The sequence below is a fragment of the Bombina bombina genome, chromosome 2, assembly GCF_027579735.1.
Source record: "Bombina bombina isolate aBomBom1 chromosome 2, aBomBom1.pri, whole genome shotgun sequence".
Classification (NCBI taxonomy): Eukaryota; Metazoa; Chordata; class Amphibia; order Anura; family Bombinatoridae; genus Bombina; species Bombina bombina.
The window spans coordinates 11470443-11489894 of NC_069500.1; the positions used below are offsets into that span (position 1 = coordinate 11470443).

Genomic DNA, 19452 nt, shown 5'->3' on the forward strand with positions numbered 1-19452 from the left:
CCTGGTTAGGCGGTTGGTCCGCGCCCCGGTTTGCCATCAGAGGTAGAGTGACGGCTGCCCAGGGGAGGGTGATCTCTGCAGGCGCGCGCCTGGGGTCCCTCCCATTCTAAGATGCCGAGAACTCCCTAAGCTTCTGCGGCAGCTGAGCTCCGCTTGTGTGGGCATTCACGGGCGCGGTCCATTCTCCTAGCAGGGGGTCCCTACTCCTAGCTAGATTGCCGCCACATGTTTTAGCTGGCCCCGTTGAGTCCAGCCGGTTCTCACGTTCTACAATAAATGCGACCTTCGGGTCTTTTCCCATATATCTGTGTCTGCGTGGTTATTTAAGTATTACAGTTTTATACAAAGTTATTTAAGAGTTATAGTTGTACATAGTTAAGTTGTTGAGTCAGTTCTATGGCTCCAGTTATTATTTGTACATAGTTATGTGTTGAGCCAGTTTTATGGCTCCAGTTATTAAGGTTTTCCAGCAAGCCAGGAGGATAGGGCATTTAATTAATTATGTAATATACTGATACACGTGTGTAACCTGTCTGTAATATACTGATACACCTGTGTAACCTGTCTGTAATATACTGATACACGTGTGTAACCTCTGTCTGTATTATACTGATACCTGTGTTGTGTGTAACAGCTGTCTGTAATATACTGATACACGTGTTGTGTGTAACAGCTGTCTGTAATATACTGATACACGTGTTGTGTGTAACAGCTGTCTGTAATATACTGATACACGTGTGTAACCTGTCTGTAATATACTGATACACGTGTGTAACCTCTGTCTGTAATATACTGATACACGTGTGTAACCTCTGTCTGTAATATACTGATACACATGTGTAACCTTTGCCTGTAATATACTGATACATATGTGTAACCTCTGTCTGTAATATACTGATGCACGTGTGTAACCTGTCTGTAATATACTGATACACGTGTGTAACCTCTGTCTGTAATATACTGATACACGTGTGTAACCTCTGTCAGTAATATACTGATACACATGTGTAACCTTTGCCTGTAATATACTGATACATATGTGTAACCTCTGTCTGTAATATACTGATACACATGTGTAACCTCTGTCTGTAATATACTGATACACGTGTGTAACCTCTGTCTGTAATATACTGATACACGTGTGTAACCTCTGTCTGTAATATACTGATACACATGTGTAACCTTTGCCTGTAATATACTGATACATGTGTGTAACCTCTGTATGTAATATACTGATACACGTGTTGTGTGTAACCTCTGTCTGTAATATACTGATACATGTGTGTAACCTCTGTATGTAATATACTGATACACGTGTTGTGTGTAACCTCTGTATGTAATATACTGATACATGTGTTGTGTGTAACATCTGTCTGTAATATACTGATACACGTGTTGTGTGTAACAGCTGTCTGTAATATACTGATACACGTGTGTAACCTGTCTGTAATATACTGATACACGTGTCTAACCTCTGTCTGTATTATACTGATACACGTGTTGTGTGTAACAGCTGTCTGTAATATACTGATACACGTGTGTAACCTGTCTGTAATATACTGATACACGTGTGTAACCTCTGTCTGTATTATACTGATACACGTGTTGTGTGTAACAGCTGTCTGTAATATACTGATACACGTGTTGTGTGTAACAGCTGTCTGTAATATACTGATACACGTGTGTAACCTGTCTGTAATATACTGATACACGTGTGTAACCTCTGTCTGTATTATACTGATACACGTGTTGTGTGTAACAGCTGTCTGTAATATACTGATACACGTGTTGTGTGTAACAGCTGTCTGTAATATACTGATACACGTGTGTAACCTGTCTGTAATATACTGATACACGTGTGTAACCTCTGTCTGTAATATACTGATACACGTGTGTGACCTCTGTCTGTAATATACTGATACACATGTGTAACCTCTGTCTGTAATATACTGATACACGTGTGTAACCTCTGTCTGTAATATACTGATACATATGTGTAACCTCTGTCTGTAATATACTGATGCACGTGTGTAACCTCTGTCTGTAATATACTGATACACGTGTGTAACCTCTGTCTGTAATATACTGATACACGTGTGTAACCTCTGTCTGTAATATACTGATACACGTGTGTAACATCTGTCTGTAATATACTGATACACGTGTGTAACCTCTGTCTGTAATATACTGATACATGTGTGTAACCTCTGTCTGTAATATACTGATACACGTGTGTAACCTCTGTCTGTAATATACTGATACACATGTGTAACCTCTGTCTGTAATATACTGATACACCTGTGTAACTTCTGTCTGTAATATACTGATACACGTGTGTAACCTCTGTCTGTAATATACTGATACACCTTTGAAACCTCTGTCTGTAATATACAGATACACCTGTGAAACCTCTGTCTGTAATATACTGATACATATGTGTAACCTCTGTATGTAATATACTGATACACCTGTCTAACCTCTGTCTGTAATATACTGATACACGTGTGTAACCTCTGTCTGTAATATACTGATACACATGTGTAACCTCTGTCTGTAATATACTGATACATATGTGTAACCTCTGTCTGTAATATACTGATACATGTGTGTAACCTCTGTATGTAATATACTGATACATGTGTGTAACCTCTGTCTGTAATATACTGATACATGTGTGTAACCTCTGTCTGTAATATACTGATACATGTGTGTAACTTCTGTATGTAATATACTGATACATGTGTGTAACCTCTGTATGTAATATACTGATACACCTGTGTAACCTCTGTATGTAATATACTGATACATATGTGTAACCTCTGTCTGTAATATACTGATACACCTGTGTAACCTCTGTATGTAATATACTGATACACCTGTGTAACCTCTGTATGTAATATACTGATACACCTGTCTAACCTCTGTCTGTAATATACTGATACACGTGTGTAACCTCTGTCTGTAATATACTGATACATGTGTGTAACCTCTGTCTGTAATATACTGATACATGTGTGTAACCTCTGTCTGTAATATACTGATACATGTGTGTAACTTCTGTATGTAATATACTGATACATGTGTGTAACCTCTGTATGTAATATACTGATACACCTGTGTAACCTCTGTATGTAATATACTGATACATATGTGTAACCTCTGTCTGTAATATACTGATACACCTGTGTAACCTCTGTATGTAATATACTGATACACCTGTGTAACCTCTGTATGTAATATACTGATACACCTGTCTAACCTCTGTCTGTAATATACTGATACACGTGTGTAACCTCTGTCTGTAATATACTGATACATGTGTGTAACCTCTGTCTGTAATATACTGATACATGTGTGTAACCTCTGTATGTAATATACTGATACATGTGTATAACCTCTGTATGTAATATACTGATACATGTGTGTAACCTCTGTATGTAATATACTGATACATGTGTGCAACCTCTGTATGTAATATACTGATACATATGTGTAACCTCTGTATGTAATATACTGATACACGTGTGTAACCTCTGTATGTAATATACTGATACATATGTGTAACCTCTGTATGTAATATACTGATACATATGTGTAACCTCTGTATGTAATATACTGATACACGTGTGTAACCTCTGTCTGTAATATACTGATACATGTGTGCAACCTCTGTATGTAATATACTGATACATATGTGTAACCTCTGTATGTAATATACTGATACACGTGTGTAACCTCTGTCTGTAATATACTGATACATGTGTGTAACCTCTGTATGTAATATACTGATACACGTGTTGTGTGTAACCTCTGTCTGTAATATACTGATACATGTGTGTAACCTCTGTATGTAATATACTGATACACGTGTTGTGTGTAACCTCTGTATGTAATATACTGATACATGTGTTGTGTGTAACATCTGTCTGTAATATACTGATACACGTGTTGTGTGTAACAGCTGTCTGTAATATACTGATACACGTGTGTAACCTGTCTGTAATATACTGATACACGTGTGTAACCTCTGTCTGTATTATACTGATACACGTGTTGTGTGTAACAGCTGTCTGTAATATACTGATACACGTGTGTAACCTGTCTGTAATATACTGATACACGTGTGTAACCTCTGTCTGTATTATACTGATACACGTGTTGTGTGTAACAGCTGTCTGTAATATACTGATACACGTGTGTAACCTGTCTGTAATATACTGATACACGTGTGTAACCTCTGTCTGTATTATACTGATACACGTGTTGTGTGTAACAGCTGTCTGTAATATACTGATACACGTGTGTAACCTGTCTGTAATATACTGATACACCTGTGTAACCTGTCTGTAATATACTGATACACGTGTGTAACCTCTGTCTGTATTATACTGATACCTGTGTTGTGTGTAACAGCTGTCTGTAATATACTGATACACGTGTTGTGTGTAACAGCTGTCTGTAATATACTGATACACGTGTTGTGTGTAACAGCTGTCTGTAATATACTGATACACGTGTGTAACCTGTCTGTAATATACTGATACACGTGTGTAACCTCTGTCTGTAATATACTGATACACGTGTGTAACCTCTGTCTGTAATATACTGATACACATGTGTAACCTTTGCCTGTAATATACTGATACATATGTGTAACCTCTGTCTGTAATATACTGATGCACGTGTGTAACCTGTCTGTAATATACTGATACACGTGTGTAACCTCTGTCTGTAATATACTGATACACGTGTGTAACCTCTGTCTGTAATATACTGATACACATGTGTAACCTTTGCCTGTAATATACTGATACATATGTGTAACCTCTGTCTGTAATATACTGATACACATGTGTAACCTCTGTCTGTAATATACTGATACACGTGTGTAACCTCTGTCTGTAATATACTGATACACGTGTGTAACCTCTGTCTGTAATATACTGATACACATGTGTAACCTTTGCCTGTAATATACTGATACATATGTGTAACCTCTGTCTGTAATATACTGATGCACGTGTGTAACCTCTGTCTGTAATATACTGATACACGTGTGTAACCTCTGTCTGTAATATACTGATACACGTGTATCACCTGTCTGTAATATACTGATACACGTGTGTAACCTCTGTCTGTAATATACTGATACACGTGTGTAACATCTGTCTGTAATATACTGATACACGTGTGTAACCTCTGTCTGTAATATACTGATACATGTGTGTAACCTCTGTCTGTAATATACTGATACACGTGTATAACCTCTGTCTGTAATATACTGATACACATGTGTAACCTCTGTCTGTAATATACTGATACACCTGTGTAACCTCTGTCTGTAATATACTGATACATATGTGTAACCTCGGTATGTAATATACTGATACACCTGTCTAACCTCTGTCTGTAATATACTGATACACGTGTGTAACCTCTGTCTGTAATATACTGATACACATGTGTAACCTCTGTCTGTAATATACTGATACACCTGTGTAACCTCTGTATGTAATATACTGATACACGTGTGTAACCTCTGTATGTAATATACTGATACATATGTGTAACCTCTGTCTGTAATATACTGATACACCTGTGTAACCTCTGTATGTAATATACTGATACACCTGTCTAACCTCTGTCTGTAATATACTGATACACGTGTGTAACCTCTGTCTGTAATATACTGATACATGTGTGTAACCTCTGTCTGTAATATACTGATACATGTGTGTAACCTCTGTATGTAATATACTGATACATGTGTATAACCTCTGTATGTAATATACTGATACATGTGTGTAACCTCTGTATGTAATATACTGATACATGTGTGCAACCTCTGTATGTAATATACTGATACATATGTGTAACCTCTGTATGTAATATACTGATACACGTGTGTAACCTCTGTATGTAATATACTGATACATATGTGTAACCTCTGTATGTAATATACTGATACACGTATGTAACCTCTGTCTGTAATATACTGATACACGTGTGTGTAACCTCTGTCTGTAATATACTGACACACGTGTGTGTAACCTCTGTCTGTAATATACTGATACACATGTGTATGTGTAACCTCTGTCTTTAATATACTGATACACGTGTGTGTAACCTCTGTCTGTAATATACTGATACACGTATGTAACATCTGTCTGTAATATACTGATACACGTGTTGTGTGTAACATCTGTCTGTAATATACTGATTCACGTGTTGTGTGTAACATCTGTCTGTAATATACTGATACACGTGTTGTGTGTAACATCTGTCTGTAATATACTGATACACGTGTTGTGTGTAACATCTGTCTGTAATATACTGATACACGTGTTGTGTGTAATATCTGTCTGTAATATACTGATACACGTGTTGTGTGTAACATCTGTCTGTAATATACTGATACACGTGTTGTGTGTAACATCTGTCTGTAATATACTGATACACCTTTTGTGTGTAACCTCTGTCTGTAATATACTGATACACGTGTTGTGTGTAACAGCTGTCTGTAATATACTGATACACGTGTGTAACCTGTCTGTAATATACTGATACACGTGTGTAACCTCTGTCTGTAATATACTGATACACGTGTGTAACCTCTGTCTGTAATATACTGATACACATGTGTAACCTCTGTCTGTAATATACTGATGACACGTGTGAACCTCTGTCTGTAATATACTGATAGCAGTGTGTAACCTCTGTCAGTAATATACTGATACCGTGTGTAACTCTGTCTGTAATATACTGATACACGTGTGTAACCTCTGTCTGTAATATACTGATACACATGTGTAACCTCTGTCTGTAATATACTGATACACGTGTGTAACCTCTGTCTGTAATATACTGATACACGTGTGTAACCTCTGTCTGTAATATACTGATACACGTGTGTAACCTCTGTCTGTAATATACTGATACACGTGTGTAACCTCTGTCTGTAATATACTGATACACGTGTGTGTAACCTCTGTCTGTAATATACTGATACACGTGTGTGTAACCTCTGTCTGTAATATACTGATACGCGTATGTAACATCTGTCTGTAATATACTGATACACGTGTTGTGTGTAACATCTGTCTGTAATATACTGATACACGTGTTGTGTGTAACATCTGTCTGTAATATACTGATACACCTTTTGTGTGTAACATCTGTCTGTAATATACTGATACACGTGTGTAACCTGTCTGTAATATACTGATACACGTGTGTAACCTCTGTCTGTAATATACTGATACACGTGTGTAACCTCTGTCTGTAATATACTGATACAAGTGTGTAATCTCTGTCTGTAATATACTGATACATGTGTGTAACCTCTGTCTGTAATATACTGATACACGTATGTAACATCTGTCTGTAATATACTGATACACGTGTTGTGTGTAACATATGTCTGTAATATACTGATACACGTGTTGTGTGTAACATCTGTCTGTAATATACTGATACACCTTTTGTGTGTAACATCTGTCTGTAATATACTGATACATGTGCGTAACCTCTGTCTGTAATATACTGATACACGTGTGTAACCTCTGTCTGTAATATACTGATACACATGTGTAACCTCTGTCTGTAATATACTGATACACCTGTCTAACCTCTGTCTGTAATATACTGATACACGTGTGTAACCTCTGTCTGTAATATACTGATACATGTGTGTAACCTCTGTCTGTAATATACTGATACATGTGTGTAACCTCTGTCTGTAATATACTGATACACGTGTGTAACCTCTGTCTGTAATATACTGATACATGTGTGTAACCTCTGTCTGTAATATACTGATACATGTGTGTAACCTCTGTCTGTAATATACTGATACACGTGTGTAACCTCTGTCTGTAATATACTGATACACATGTGTAACCTCTGTCTGTAATATACTGATACACGTGTTGTGTGTAACCTCTGTCTGTAATATACTGATACATGTGTGTAACCTCTGTATGTAATATACTGATACACGTGTTGTGTGTAACCTCTGTATGTAATATACTGATACATGTGTTGTGTGTAACATCTGTCTGTAATATACTGATACACGTGTTGTGTGTAACAGCTGTCTGTAATATACTGATACACGTGTGTAACCTCTGTCTGTAATATACTGATACACGTGTGTAACCTCTGTCTGTAATATACTGATACACCTGTGTAACCTCTGTCTGTAATATACTGATACACGTGTGTAACCTCTGTCTGTAATATACTGATACACGTGTGTAACCTCTGTCTGTAATATACTGATACACGTGTGTAACCTCTGTCTGTAATATACTGATACACGTGTGTAACCTCTGTCTGTAATATACTGATACACGTGTGTAACCTCTGTCTGTAATATACTGATACACGTGTGTGTAACCTCTGTCTGTAATATACTGATACATATGTGTAACCTCTGTCTGTAATATACTGATACACATGTGTAACCTCTGTCTGTAATATACTGATACACGTGTGTAACCTCTGTCTGTAATATACTGATACACGTGTGTGTAACCTCTGTCTGTAATATACTGATACACGTGTGTAACCTCTGTCTGTAATATACTGATACATCTGTGTAACCTCTGTCTGTAATATACTGATACACGTGTGTAACCTCTGTCTGTAATATACTGATACACATGTGTAACCTCTGTCTGTAATATACTGATACACCTGTGTAACCTCTGTCTGTAATATACTGATACACGTGTGTAACCTCTGTCTGTAATATACTGATACACCTGTGTAACCTCTGTCTGTAATATACTGATACACCTGTGTAACCTCTGTCTGTAATATACTGATACACCTGTGTAACCTCTGTCTGTAATATACTGATACATGTGTGTAACCTCTGTCTGTAATATACTGATACACGTGTGTAACCTCTGTCTGTAATATACTGATACATCTGTGTAACCTCTGTATGTAATATACTGATACACATGTGTAACCTCTGTCTGTAATATACTGATACACGTGTGTAACCTCTGTCTGTAATATACTGATACACCTGTGTAACCTCTGTCTGTAATATACTGATACACCTGTGTAACCTCTGTCTGTAATATACTGATACATGTGTGTAACCTCTGTCTGTAATATACTGATACACATGTGTAACCTCTGTCTGTAATATACTGATACAAGTGTGTAACCTCTGTCTGTAATATACTGATACATCGTGTGGTAACCTCTGACTGTAATATACTGATACACGTGTGTAACCTCTGTCTGTAATATACTGATACACTTGTGTGTAACCTTCTGTAATATACTGATACACTGTGTAACCTCTGTCTGTAATATACTGATATCACTAGTGTGTAACCTCTGTCTGTAATATACTGATACACGTGTGTAACCTCTGTCTGTAATATACATGATACACGTGTGTAACCTTCTTAATATACTGATACACTGTGGTGTAACCTCTGTCTGTAATATACTGATACACGTGTGTAACCTCTGTCTGTAATATACTGATACACGTGTGTGTAACCTCTGTCTGTAATATACTGATACACGTGTGTGTAACCTCTGTCTGTAATATACTGATACACGTGTGTAACCTCTGTCTGTAATATACTGATGCACGTGTGTAACCTCTGTCTGTAATATACTGATACACATGTGTAACCTCTGTCTGTAATATACTGATACACGTGTGTAACCTCTGTCTGTAATATACTGATACACGTGTGTGTAACCTCTGTCTGTAATATACTGATACACGTGTGTGTAACCTCTGTCTGTAATATACTGATACACGTGTGTAACCTCTGTCTGTAATATACTGATACACCTGTGTAACCTCTGTCTGTAATATACTGATACACCTGTCTAACCTCTGTCTGTAATATACTGATACACGTGTGTAACCTCTGTCTGTAATATACTGATACACCTGTGTAACCTCTGTATGTAATATACTGATACACTTGTGTAACCTCTGTATGTAATATACTGATACACCTGTCTAACCTCTGTCTGTAATATACTGATACACGTGTGTAACCTCTGTCTGTAATATACTGATACACCTGTGTAACCTCTGTCTGTAATATACCGATACATGTGTGTAACCTCTGTCTGTAATATACTGGTACATGTGTGTAACCTCTGTCTGTAATATACTGATACACGTGTGTAACCTCTGTCTGTAATATACTGATACATCTGTGTAACCTCTGTATGTAATATACTGATACACGTGTGTAACCTCTGTCTGTAATATACTGATAAACGTGTGTAACCTCTGTCTGTAATATACTGATACATCTGTGTAACCTCTGTATGTAATATACTGATACACGTGTGTGTAACCTCTGTCTGTAATATACTGATACATGTGTGTAACCTCTGTCTGTAATATACTGATACACGTGTGTAACCTCTGTCTGTAATATACTGATACACGTGTGTAACCTCTGTCTGTAATATACTGATACACCTGTGTAACTTCTGTCTGTAATATACTGATACACGTGTGTAACCTCTGTATGTAATATACTGATACACTTGTGTAACCTCTGTATGTAATATACTGATACACCTGTGTAACCTCTGTCTGTAATATACTGATACACGTGTGTAACCTCTGTATGTAATATACTGATACATCTGTGTAACCTCTGTCTGTAATATACTGATACACGTGTGTAACCTCTGTCTGTAATATACTGATACACGTGTGTAACCTCTGTATGTAATATACTGATACACCTGTGTAACCTCTGTCTGTAATATACTGATACATGTGTGTAACCTCTGTATGTAATATACTGATACACCTGTGTAACCTCTGTCTGTAATAAACTGATACACATGTGTAACCTCTGTCTGTAATATACTGATACACGTGTGTAACCTCTGTCTGTAATATACTGATACACATGTGTAACCTCTGTCTGTAATATACTGATACATATGTGTAACCTCTGTCTGTAATATACTGATACACATGTGTAACCTCTGTCTGTAATATACTGATACACGTGTGTAACCTCTGTCTGTAATATACTGATACACCTGTGTAACCTCTGTATGTAATATACTGATACACCTGTGTAACCTCTGTCTGTAATATACTGATACATGTGTGTAACCTCTGTATGTAATATACTGATACACGTGTTGTGTGTAACCTCTGTATGTAATATACTGATACACGTGTTGTGTGTAACATCTGTCTGTAATATACTGATACACGTGTTGTGTGTAACAGCTGTCTGTAATATACTGATACACGTGTGTAACCTGTCTGTAATATACTGATACACGTGTGTAACCTCTGTCTGTATTATACTGATACACGTGTGTAACCTCTGTCTGTAATATACTGATACACCTGTGTAACCTCTGTCTGTAATATACTGATACACGTGTGTAACCTCTGTCTGTAATATACTGATACACGTGTGTAACCTCTGTATGTAATATACTGATACACATGTGTAACCTCTGTCTGTAATATACTGATACACGTGTGTAACCTCTGTCTGTAATATACTGATACACCTGTGTAACCTCTGTCTGTAATATACTGATACATGTGTGTAACCTCTGTCTGTAATATACTGATACACGTGTGTAACCTCTGTCTGTAATATACTGATACACGTGTGTAACCTCTGTCTGTAATATACTGATACACCTGTGTAACCTCTGTCTGTAATATACTGATACACATGTGTAACCTCTGTCTGTAATATACTGATACATGTGTGTAACCTCTGTCTGTAATATACTGATACACCTGTCTAACCTCTGTCTGTAATATACTGATACACGTGTGTAACCTCTGTCTGTAATATACTGATACACCTGTGTAACCTCTGTCTGTAATATACTGATACATGTGTGTAACCTCTGTCTGTAATATACTGATACATGTGTGTAACCTCTGTCTGTAATATATTGATACACGTGTGTAACCTCTGTCTGTAATATACTGATACATCTGTGTAACCTCTGTATGTAATATACTGATACACGTGTGTAACCTCTGTCTGTAATATACTGATAAACGTGTGTAACCTCTGTCTGTAATATACTGATACATCTGTGTAACCTCTGTATGTAATATACTGATACACGTGTGTGTAACCTCTGTCTGTAATATACTGATACATGTGTGTAACCTCCGTCTGTAATATACTGATACACGTGTGTAACCTCTGTCTGTAATATACTGATACACGTGTGTAACCTCTGTCTGTAATATACTGATACACCTGTGTAACTTCTGTCTGTAATATACTGATACACGTGTGTAACCTCTGTATGTAATATACTGATACACTTGTGTAACCTCTGTATGTAATATACTGATACACCTGTGAAACCTCTGTCTGTAATATACTGATACACGTGTGTAACCTCTGTATGTAATATACTGATACATATGTGTAACCTCTGTCTGTAATATACTGATACACGTGTGTAACCTCTGTATGTAATATACTGATACACCTGTGAAACCTCTGTATGTAATATACTGATACATATGTGTAACCTCTGTCTGTAATATACTGATACACGTGTGTAACCTCTGTATGTAATATACTGATACACGTGTGTAACCTCTGTATGTAATATACTGATACATGTGTGTAACCTCTGTATGTAATATACTGATACACCTGTGTAACCTCTGTCTGTAATATACTGATACACGTGTGTAACCTCTGTCTGTAATATACTGATACACATGTGTAACCTCTGTCTGTAATATACTGATACATATGTGTAACCTCTGTCTGTAATATACTGATACACATGTGTAACCTCTGTCTGTAATATACTGATACACGTGTGTAACCTCTGTCTGTAATATACTGATACACCTGTGTAACCTCTGTATGTAATATACTGATACACCTGTGTAACCTCTGTCTGTAATATACTGATACATGTGTGTAACCTCTGTATGTAATATACTGATACACGTGTTGTGTGTAACCTCTGTATGTAATATACTGATACACGTGTTGTGTGTAACATCTGTCTGTAATATACTGATACACGTGTTGTGTGTAACAGCTGTCTGTAATATACTGATACACGTGTGTAACCTGTCTGTAATATACTGATACACGTGTGTAACCTCTGTCTGTATTATACTGATACACGTGTTGTGTGTAACAGCTGTCTGTAATATACTGATACACGTGTGTAACCTGTCTGTAATATACTGATACACGTGTGTAACCTCTCTCTGTATTATACTGATACACGTGTGTAACTTCTGTCTGTAATATACTGATACATATGTGTAACCTCTGTCTGTAATATACTGATACACGTGTGTAACCTCTGTCTGTAATATACTGATACACGTGTGTAACCTCTGTATGTAATATACTGATACACGTGTTTAACCTCTGTATGTAATACACTGATACACGTGTGTAACCTCTGTCTGTAATATACTGATACACCTGTGTAACCTCTGTCTGTAATATACTGATACACGTGTGTAACCTCTGTCTGTAATATACTGATACACGTGTGTAACCTCTGTCTGTAATATACTGATACACGTGTGTAACCTCTGTATGTAATATACTGATACACGTGTGTAACCTCTGTATGTAATACACTGATACACGTGTGTAACCTCTGTCTGTAATATACTGATACACCTGTGTAACCTCTGTCTGTATTATACTGATACACGTGTTGTGTGTAACAGCTGTCTGTAATATACTGATACACGTGTGTAACCTGTCTGTAATATACTGATACACGTGTGTAACCTCTGTCTGTATTATACTGATACACGTGTTGTGTGTAACAGCTGTCTGTAATATACTGATACACGTGTTGTGTGTAACAGCTGTCTGTAATATACTGATACACGTGTGTAACCTGTCTGTAATATACTGATACACGTGTGTAACCTCTGTCTGTATTATACTGATACACGTGTTGTGTGTAACAGCTGTCTGTAATATACTGATACACGTGTGTAACCTCTGTCTGTATTATACTGATACACGTGTTGTGTGTAACAGCTGTCTGTAATATACTGATACATGTGTTGTGTGTAACCTGTCTGTAATATACTGATACACCTGTGTAACCTCTGTCTATAATATACTGATACACGTGTGTAACCTGTCTGTAATATACTGATACACGTATGACCATCTCTATCTTTTTCAGACGTTTCTCAGACCCATCTGAGTGATGATTGGGAAGTTACATATGAGAATGTGAGAAGACCGGTTGCACAGGAGGAACACGTGACTTCTTCATTTAAGAGAGATGTACAGAGTAAGTGATTTATTGGTATAATTTCATCAAACTGCTCATGAAATAAAGCGAAATTCAGCACCACGTCACAACCCCATGATGTGTTTATTTAACATGACTCATAGAGACTCCCGTGACATGACACAACTGTTTAATAACTGGAAGTAAACCCTAGCAAACAATTCCCATACTATTCTATACACTATCAAAAAAATAAATAGAATACCCCCTATGCCTTCTGCATGCTTAGGTGAGATTAAACAATGACTCCTGTAATACTCACCGCTAGTCCCTTGTCATGAGAGTGAGATTTACTAGACGGCACTTGTACACAGCGAGAAGTCTATTCTAAGACAAGGCAGACGCATGAATATTGCACCTTTTCATACATTTACGTTCATCATGTTTGCATAGTTGTTGTGGTATTAACAATTTATCAACAGGTTCTTATTTCATGTGTGAGATATCCCTTATCGGTCACCTAACTCCACTATAGATGTGACTGGCAAGAACCCTTACAATTCCCTAACAAGATAAAGACGTGAGGCTCAGTGAAATTAAACATCAGTTCACTTGTAAAATGACGCACCTCACTGAGCTTTTACGAATCTAGACTATTGTGTCATTTATTAAAGCGATAAAGCATTGAGGCAAGCTGAGGAAACGCCATGAACTACTTCATATAAACGTGTTTATGTTTCTATAAATGTTTATTCCCCCCTGTAAGTAAAAAAAATCATAATACAGAATTATTCCCATTTTTCAGATCTTTGATTGTAAATCATTTTTTTATTAATATTTCATTTATACATCACATTAAATACACGTGTTTTTTTCTGTCTGTAGATTTCTTTGCTGCTCTGGCTAAATATTCTACAGTGTTTTTGCTGCTCGTTTGCCTCCTGTTGCTTGCGGCGACCATCGGGTTAGCTGTGCACTGTGAGTATTTTCATTGATACACTCGCTCCCACTAGCTTGTTAACTTTTCTAGATAGAGACTTTTTGTTCACGCCTGGTTGCGCTCGTATTACAAATTGAAAGTAAAAAGTTTGCGCATGACCACTAACAGTGCACGCAAAAAGCTGAACTTGAACATTGCAAACACATTTAAGTATTCCCTCACAAACAAAAAGTGAAAATCATCCTAACATCCTTACTCACACACTATCACATTTGTGTTTACTTGAGTGTGCAATCCCAACATGAAATATGAATATTTCCCATTCCAATGCACTTTATTGAGCAGTATATGTTCTACTTATTCTTAAATAAATATTTCTATATATAATGTATATATAATGTTTTTTTTGTAAACTATATATCTATATATCTACAGTATCCCCCAAAAGGGAGTAGACCCCTCACATTTTTGTAAATATTTATTATATCTTTTCATGTGACAACACTGAAGAAATGACACTTTACTACAATGTAAAGTAGTGAGTGTACAGCCTGTATAACAGTGTAAATATTTTATTATATCTTTTCATGTGACAACACTGAAGAAATGACACTTTACTACAATGTAAAGTAGTGAGTGTACAGCCTGTATAACAGTGTAAGTATTTTATTATATCTTTTCATGTGACAACACTGAAGAAATGACACTTCAATGTAAAGTAGTGAGTGTACAGCCTGTATAACAGTGTAAATATTTTATTATATCTTTTCATGTGACAACACTGAAGAAGTGACACTTTGCTACAACCTAAAGTAGTGATTGTACAGCCTGCATAACAGTGTAAATATTTTATTATATCTTTTCATGTGACAACACTGAAGAAGTGACACTTTGCTACAACCTAAAGTAGTGATTGTACAGCCTGTATAACAGTGTAAATATTTTATTATATCTTTTCATGTGACAACACTGAAGAAGTGACACTTTGCTACAACCTAAAGTAGTGATTGTACAGCCTGTATAACAGTGTAAATATTTTATTATATCTTTTCATGTGACAACACTGAAGAAGTGACACTTTGCTACAACCTAAAGTAGTGATTGTACAGCCTGTATAACAGTGTAAATATTTTATTATATCTTTTCATGTGACAGCACTGAAGAAATGACACTTTGCTACAATGTAAAGTAGTGAGTGTACAGCCTGTATAACAGTGTAAATATTTTATTATATCTTTTCATGTGACAACACTGAAGAAATGACACTTTGTTACAATGTAAAGTAGTGAGTGTACAGCCTGTATAACAGTGTAAATATTTTATTATATCTTTTCATGTGACAACACTGAAGAAATGACACTTTACTACAATGTAAAGTAGTGAGTATACAGCCTGTATAACAGTGTAAATATTTATTATATCTTTTCATGTGACAACACTGAAGAAATGACACTTTACTACAATGTAAAGTAGTGAGTGTAAAGCCTGTATAACAGTGTAAATATTTATTATATCTTTTCATGTGACAACACTGAAGAAATGACACTTTGCTACAATGTAAAGTAGTGAGTGTACAGCCTGTATAACAGTGTAAATATTTTATTATATCTTTTCATGTGATAACACTGAAGAAATGTCACTTTACTACAATGTAAAGTAGTGATTGTACAGCCTGTATAACAGTGTAAATATTTTATTATATCTTTTCATGTGACAGCACTGAAGAAATCACACTTTACTACAATGTAAAGTAGTGAGTGTACAGCCTGTATAACAGTGTAAATATTTTATTATATCTTTTCATGTGACAACACTGAAGAAATGACACTTTACTACAATGTAAAGTAGTGAGTATACAGCCTGTATAACAGTGTAAATATTTATTATATCTTTTCATGTGACAACACTGAAGAAATGACACTTTACTACAATGTAAAGTAGTGAGTATACAGCCTGTATAACAGTGTAAATATTTATTATATCTTTTCATGTGACAACACTGAAGAAATGACACTTTACTACAATGTAAAGTAGTGAGTGTACAGCCTGTATAACAGTGTAAATATTTTATTATATCTTTTCATGTGACAACACTGAAGAAATGACACTTTACTACAATGTAAAGTAGTGAGTATACAGCCTGTATAACAGTGTAAATATTTATTATATCTTTTCATGTGACAACACTGAAGAAATGACACTTTGTTACAATGTAAAGTAGTGAGTGTACAGCCTGTATAACAGTGTAAATATTTTATTATATCTTTTCATGTGACAACACTGAAGAAATGACACTTTGTTACAATGTAAAGTAGTGAGTGTACAGTCTGTATAACAGTGTAAATATTTTATTATATCTTTTTATGTGACAGCACTGAAGAAATTACACTTTACTACAATTTAAAGTAGTGAGTGTACAGCCTGTATAACAGTGTAAATATTTTATTATATCTTTTCATGTGACAACACTGAAGAAATGACACTTTGCTACAATGTAAAGTAGTGAGTATACAGCCTGTATAACAGTGTAAATATTTATTATATCTTTTCATGTGACAACACTGAAGACATGACACTTTACTACAATGTAAAGTAGTGAGTATACAGCCTGTATAACAGTGTAAATATTTATTATATCTTTTCATGTGACAACACTGAAGAAATGACACTTTACTACAATGTAAAGTAGTGAGTATACAGCCTGTATAACAGTGTAAATTATCTGTCCCCTCAAAATAACTCAACACATAGGGGCCTAGTTATCAAGCCGTCAACCTCAAATACGCTGGAATTCCGCAGCGTATTTGTGGCGAGGCTGATTCGCCTTAGTTATCAAAGGCTCCAGACCGGCAAAAGTCGAATTTTGTGACGTAAGCTTCGATCCGCCAGACTCAGTCCGACACAGATCGATTCTTACATCACTCCAGATGTTCCGCACACAAGTGCGGCACATTCTCACTACTTTTGCTAGTTATCAAAAAACTAGCAGGTACGCTCGGCACTTTTACGGCCCAGCGTACCTGGTTTTCAAACCGCCACCCCTGGAGGCGGCGGATCCCATAGGAATCAATGGGAGTCTGACCATAGCGAAAGTACAAGTTCGCTGCTGCCAGACATCCCATTCATTCCTATGGGAGCTGTCTACACCTAACACCCTAACATGTACCCCGAGTCTAAACACCACTAATCTGTCCCCCCTACACCGCCGCAACTAAATAAAGTTATTCCCACCTAAACCGCCGCTCCCGGAGCCCACCGCAACTATAATAAATGTATTAACCCCTAAACCGCCGCTCCCTGAACCCGCCGCAACCTATATTAAATATATTAACCCCTATCCTGCCCCCCCTATACCGTCGCCACCTATAATAAAATTATTAACCCCTATCCTGCTGATCCCGCACCTCGCCGCAACTAAATAAATAGTTTAACCCCTAAACCGCCGCTCCCTGAACCCGCCGCAAACTATATTAAATTTATTAACCCCTATCCTGCCCCCCCTACACCGTCGCCACCTATAATAAATTTATTAACCCCTATCCTGCCCCCCCTACACCGTCGTCACCTATAATAAATTTATTAACCCCTATCCTGCCCCCCACTACACCGCCGCCACTGTAATAAAATTATTAACCCCTAAACCTAAGTCTAACACTAACCCTAACACCCCCCTAACTTAAATATTAATTAAATAAATCTAAATCATATTAATATTATTAACTAAATTAATCCTATTTAAAACTAAATACTTACCTTTAAAATAAACCCTAATATAGCTACAATATAAATAATAATTATATTCTAGCTATCTTAGGATTTTTTTTTATTTTACAGGCAACTTTCAATTTATTTTAACTAGGTACAATAGCTATTAAATAGTTATTAACTATTTAATAGCTTACCTAGCTAAAATAAAGAGAAATGTACCTGTAAAATAAATCCTAACCTAAGTTATAATTACACCTAACACTACACTATACTTTAATAAATTATTCCTATTTAAAACTAAATACTTACCTGTAAAATAAACCCTAAGATAGCTACAATGTAATTAATAATTGCATTGTAGCTATTGTAGGATTTATATTTATTTTACAGGTAACTTTGTATTTATTTTAGCTAGTTAGAATAGTTATTAAATAGTTATTAACTATTTAATAACTACCTAGCTAAAAGAAATACAAAATTACCTGTAAAATAAATCCTAACCTAAGTTACAATTAAACCTAATACTACACTATCATTAAATTAATTAAATAAACTACCTA

At 36.1% G+C, this 19452-nt stretch overlaps 1 protein-coding gene across 1 annotated transcript in view; it reads left to right on the forward strand.

Moving 5' to 3' along the window:
- The window catches only part of LOC128646838 (centromere protein F), a 131744-nt gene that overhangs the window by 36586 nt on the left and 75706 nt on the right, over positions 1-19452 (forward strand). The window contains exons 3-4 of the mRNA XM_053699637.1: positions 14194-14304; positions 15130-15222. Of these exons, the coding sequence (XP_053555612.1) occupies positions 14194-14304; positions 15130-15222 (204 nt within the window). The remainder of the gene's footprint in view (positions 1-14193; positions 14305-15129; positions 15223-19452) is intronic.